General features: G+C 47.0%; 1 protein-coding gene across 1 annotated transcript in view; it reads right to left on the minus strand.

The window, feature by feature from the left end:
- The window catches only part of ADGRG4 (adhesion G protein-coupled receptor G4), a 34,419-nt gene extending 28,668 nt beyond the window's left edge, over window positions 1-5,751 (minus strand). Inside the window, exons 1-2 of the mRNA XM_029997466.1 lie at window positions 5,688-5,751; window positions 1,954-2,571 (exon numbers count right to left, since the gene is read on the minus strand). Coding sequence (XP_029853326.1) covers window positions 1,954-2,571; window positions 5,688-5,718 — 649 coding nt within the window. The 5' untranslated portion in view covers window positions 5,719-5,751. The remainder of the gene's footprint in view (window positions 1-1,953; window positions 2,572-5,687) is intronic.
- Window positions 5,752-6,000: the final 249 nt, after the last annotated feature.

Genomic DNA, 6,000 nt, shown 5'->3' on the forward strand with positions numbered 1-6,000 from the left:
GACAGACAGGACATAAATCTCGGTATGTATTTACACTACTCACTGTTATCTGTATCTAGTGTATTGTCAGTATATCTCTGTGCAATAGCTAGCTCATGAATTTCAGTTAATTAAAGTAAGGAGTAGATTTATAGTGGAAGCAAAGGTCTTGCCAAGATCTGACATATGACAGATTCTCAAACATGATTAAATTTTATGAACATCTCTATAACTAGGGCTTCACAACAGTCATCTTAGTTATTGCTCTTGGGAAAATGTCAGACTCCAGTAACCCTTCTCCCAGCATGGAACATAATGTGGATTCAGCGGTAGGCAAGAGTAGCCTCGGTGTCTGTTGGTGTAGTTCCTCACTTGTGAGACACGCTGCTGTTTCTCCTTGCTGATAAACTTTGAATATTTGGGCCAACATTTTCCAGACTGAATGTCCAATTCAGGCTGCACTGGAGAATCCTAACTAGAGGAAATCACCTGGTTCTTGGGGATTGCTTTAAAGGAAAGAAATGCTTTCACCATTGAAAGCTTCCCTCTAACGTGCTTTGTCTCACAAACAAGCTGCTCAAATTCATCCAGGTTATTGTTTTTGAAAAATCAAAGTCCAGGAACACTGAGCGGAGGCTTTGATTTTAGGTGCTAAACTTTTCATCAGCAAACATGACTAAGCTTCTCACAACTCCTTGCCAAGTCAAGCGCACACCTTTCCCACAGAGCGAATGGGCCCAAGGGCAAAGGTGTAAATTGGAAAAGGGAAACTGAGCCTTCCTCCTCCCTCCTCATCAGATCATGTGCCCCCCTAGTCAGGGACGCAGGTGGGGAAATAGCTCCGGCAACAGGCAGTGCAGAAAGAGGACTGCCTGGATAAAGGCAGTGGGGCAGGGAGCCAAGAGACAGATGGGAAAGTTGTCATTTACAGCAATTGTTATTAGTGCCTGCGTTCTTTGGTGCAGAGCGAGGGGGTGTGCAATGAGGGAGGTGGGGGAAATCCCTCTGAGCACAGGTTTCAGCAGCAGTCAGTGATTTCCTGATGCTCTTCTCATTGCCTTGGGCCCTGGTTCAATGAAGCCTGAAGCAGGAGATGAGAAAGTGCAGTGGGAACCGCAGTGAAGTCAGCGGGTGCTGCACTTGACAGAGACGTGCTATCTGATGGGACGCTCCTTGAATTCTCAAACTGGACACCAAAAATGACCAATGACTTCATACTGTGCCTCTTTTTTCCCTGAGAAACCATCAGCTTACAGATGATTAGTAAAGAAAGATGCATTCGCTATTATTGTGGAGCACCTAAATATTGTGGCATGTCATTAGTTTTACATAAATTAGTCAGTCAATCAGTCAGTGAGTCAATCTCGGTCCTCTGTTTTAATACTGTGTAGTTTAAATACTGTGCAGTACATACAGACATCAGGATTGAATGATGAGATAACCCAAAACACTGCTAAGAGTGCTTTTCAGCGAAGCGACACCCATCTAGGGCACACAGCAGACAAGAGTCTTGCGGAAAAGTGATTACTATCATCTAACTAATGGCTCTAGTTAAATATTGTTAAAAATATTGGAAGAAAATTTCTGTGTCCAGCCTACCTCGCTCTGTGCCAGGCCAGCTGAGTAGCAGGTTGGTGCCCCAGCAGAAGGATGAACCACTAGAAGGTTCATCTAAAAGATGCCACCTGCCAGCAGCCTCCAGGGGATTTCAGTGGCAGAGCCTGCCCCTGCCAGCTTTCCCTCATCCACAGCCTCTATATCTGCTTCAAGAAGAGCCTGTGTGGAGTGAGTAGGCAGTGTCGTATGCATGGCTACAGCTCTGTCCGCTCCTGGTCTCAATCACGGCAGCAGTGACTCAGAGGCTATTAGACAACCCCCGTTGTCGTGAGCAGCGGAGGGTTCCCTACTCTCTGTGTGTGATCCCCAGCAACACACACAACAGCCCCAAGAAGAGAAAATGTTGCAGAGACTCACCACAGCGCAGGCGATGGTCTGCAATGGGAAGGATGCTGCTGAAGTTCCAGTACTCTTCCTTCCAGCTGACAATATTGCCCGTGGCGCAGTCCAGCAGCTCTTCCTGACCTATCACACGGTCCCACATTTGGAAGTAGTACAAGCTGCCAATGAAGCTGTTGCTTACCCGCACAATAAAGCCATCCTTTCTTTTGTGCAGATGACCCAGCACCAGGCTACCGTTGGGTTTCAGGCACTCAGCGCTGCCAATGGTTTCGTTATGCACGCGATTACCATTGCAGTAGACCTCCAGCAGTTGTCTTCTGGTGTCCCACAAGCAGCACACGCTATACCACACAAAAAGGGCCAGATCGATCTCAATGTCTCGTCTGGTGCCAAAAAGATACAGTCTCAAGTGCTTGTTTTCTCCAGAGAGTCCAAGCTCTAAGTCATTTATGTCAGTGGAGGTGGTGTCAACATCATAGGAAAAGGCTGCCCAAGAGCTGACATTGGCAGTCCGGTTTAGGTCAACGCACACTGTGAACTGACATAGCTCAGGGATGCTGAAGTTGACCAGAGACACATACTTATCATTCCTTCCCAGTAAATCCAGTCTTTCTCCATGCAGATAACGTGTTTCTGTAAACAAACGGCAATAGGAAAGAGGGTAAAGAAGGGAAATCAGTGTCACTCCCAAAGAAAAAGCTGCAGTATGACCTCATTCGGGTACTTCCCTGAATGATGATTTAAAAACCCAAAAGTTTCTTCTATTTCCAGTTTCTGCTGCCTTTGAAATTTAATTCGGAGACCACCCACACTACCAGTAAAAAGAAGATGAGTTTAATTCTGCAAAGGAAAAGTTGAAGTCCTCAAGACATGCCTAATAGGAATCAGTACAGAATTCAGGTCTAGGGCCCACATGCTCCAGTATCAGTATGGGTGTCCAGTGCAAAGGTCTTGGTTCAGCACACTCTGGGTAAAAAGCTGTTTGCACGTTTGCCTCCCAGGTGACATATCACACCCCCAACCTTCAGTTTTTAGGTCAAGGTTTCTGCTAAAAATAAAAATCATAAGGACTGTCCTTGTCTCAGGCTCCAGAGAATTTGTTTTGGTATCTTTTTCCTTCATTACTTTATTATATCTCGTTATATCTTTACAACCTACTCATAAGGTTTTGCTGACAGAGGCAAACTCCCGGAGTAATACTAACCGCAGACCTACATGGGCAGTGAGTAACTTGCCCACATGTGGCCCCAGCTCTGACTGCAGAGTAGCAGAGTAGTAGCTGCAATGGCTCTAACTCAGCCAGCCTCGATCCCTGGAGCAGTTTGGCAGGGACACCAGCAAGCTGTGGAGGGTCTTTCGCTCTGCTTATCTGGGTTTTGCACTCCACGTTAAGCGTCTGTTGGATATCTAGACAGGAGGCAGTCCAGTGCAACGCTAAGACACATATCTCCATTCTGGCTCCTGGACTTGCCGCGGTCTCCTACTCAGCCAGTCCCACCGCAGTCACCACCAGCCACGACAAAGTCCCTTCCCCAGGCAAGAATCTCCGTGAACGTGCACAAAGCCACGGAGCAGCACCGGTCCGCGGGCAACACATTTAAACAGCGGCACACAGTCGCCGAAGGCAGGAGCCAATCCTTCCACCAGCTCCGTTTGCCACCAGCAAAGTGTTTCTCTAGGGGGTGAAGTGGCCCCACGTGCACCATCAGAGCGGTAATTAACCAGATTCAAATTGTAACCCAGGCCCCGCCCGTACAGGTGATCTGCACCCTTAACTTGCCATTACGCTCACATGTTTGTTTACATGTGCTTCACTAATTCAGGGTATATTTCTTCTAGATAAGAATTGGCATTATGTTAAGTCTTTTATAAGCACATCTAGGGACTGTTTTTACAGCATTTTCCTCAAATGAATTTAAATTTTTCCAAATTTGATTGCCAGCCATGCAAATCAGGTATTATAAATCCCCGAAGTCTAACCTGACCAATAAATCTCCAGTGACTATTTGCACTTCTAATAAAGGTTATACACATCATTGACTGCAAAAATAGCTGGCACTGCGTCACACACTTCAAATTGGAGGCAAGGAGGAATGATCCATCCGCAGAGTCTAATTCTCTGTAGGTGATCAGAAGCGGAGCATTGCTCTCCTAGCACAACCTTGTGCACTCAAAGGGTAAAGAGAGCATTTCTATTACACATAACAACACCCTGCTATCTTTCATGTCTGTCTCAGCTCTAAAATCAGCTCCAGTGAGCACCTCAGTGTGTTGTGGAGCATGCACCCACATCCTGGTCTAACTTCCACCACTGCAACTCTGCTAAGATGGTGGTTTGCACCCAAGATAGTGATTTTCCCCTTGAGTGGGAGTACACAGGACTGAGAACAGCAGTGTATAACATCCTTTCGGTGGAGGCCCCTGGGTGGGATGGGAGTTTAGCACCTCCCCACTAACACGCCAGCCTCTGCCTTAGTGGGAGCAAGCCTTTGCGCGTGAAATCACATGGCCAGTGCTGGGACTGCAGGAGAAGATCCATGGTGGAGCTTTAGGGGATGGACAGAGGTGGGTGTAGCTACTCAATTACAGCTCAAGCAGTGAGTAATTCATTACAGCACGAGAAAATGCAACAGTCATCTTCAGCCGTATTTCCCAGCAGCTGCGGGGCCCAGAAGGGTAAGAAGCCAGTTCCCATGCGTTTATCCAAGAGATGGGAATCCCTGTGGGATTACGACTGGCAGAACTGGCACCCATTCCACGAGTAACCAGAGCTCCATTGCACCCCATCAGACACATGCTGAGAAATCACCCTTTCAGGGGTCAGGCCTTCCAGTGTCTTATAGCGGACAGTATAGGAGCCCTTAGCCAAAGCTGAGAGAAAGCGGGTACATTTGGCAAGATCTAGACATTAATTCAGTCTTTTTATTATGGAGGCTTTACGTGGAAAGAGCTCATTTGTTCCTTGACTACACTGTGTGCTGGAAGAGCCCCCAGTGCTACAGGGTGCATTTTAGAAGCACGAATTATCTCTGTGGCCTGCATTGTTCTTAAGGAGAAGTCAAAAAAAGAAATACAAAAACCAACATAGAACTAATTATTGTTTTGTTGGGATTTACGGTGGAGCAAAAGGCTGTTGAGTGTGTTCATGAAGCACAGCTTACTGTGTTTGTCTCACGGCTTGAATTATTACTAGGGAATTTGGTTCTGCCAGTAGCTTCTTGCTTTTCCCACAATACCATGAAGTGAGTAAATGCACAGCTCATTTTACAGCGACCAAAGTAAAACTACAAAAAAACATAGAGAAATGCAGGAAGACACCCAGGAAGGAAACAAGTGAATAATGACAAAATCAAGAGGCTTTTCACCTCCAAAGGTGGACAACAGCTGTGATGCAACCAAAACCTGATATTTCACTTGCCATATTTTCTCATTTGTACTGAGTCATCTGCGGCCCAGACTGAACCAGAATCCCGGGAGAGGGTGTGCATCATGCCCAGACCTGTAGGTCTGCAGGCCAACATATGCTCAGGGATAGACAAGGACCCCAGTACCAGTTGCAGTGAGAAGGGAAAGGTCCAGAGCAAGAATAACCGCTGCAGTGGGGCAGAACAAGAGGAAAGTGGGCTTCCATATAGATATACTGTGTGTGCACAAACGAGGAAACCAGCAGACATCCCCTGGGCTGGGGGATGCCCAGAGCCCACTGGCAGCACCATCCCTATGGTTAATCCTGAGGGGAATTACTGTACCTGCCAGAAGGAAAAGACAAGCAGCAACCATCAAGGTGAAAAGAGCGTTGCCAGAAGAGTGCTGTCCAGGGCCACACATGAACCTCTTCATTCTTTAGGCATGTTCTGAAAGAAAGATGTTGGTGAGCAACCCCTTACCACACACTTGGCTGAGAAATTCAGCCTGCCTCTGAGATTTGCTGAAATGGCATTCACAGCACAGGAGCCCAGAAGTCCTCACTCCCCGTGACCGAGCTGAGTCACTAGATCCGTAGTCTCTGTAAAGGTCACAGCTATACAAACCCTCTGGTTTCTGCTGGTTTCTAAAAGAGAT

This window comes from Aquila chrysaetos, chromosome 21 (genome assembly GCF_900496995.4).
Source record: "Aquila chrysaetos chrysaetos chromosome 21, bAquChr1.4, whole genome shotgun sequence".
In the NCBI taxonomy this organism is placed as follows: Eukaryota; Metazoa; Chordata; class Aves; order Accipitriformes; family Accipitridae; genus Aquila; species Aquila chrysaetos.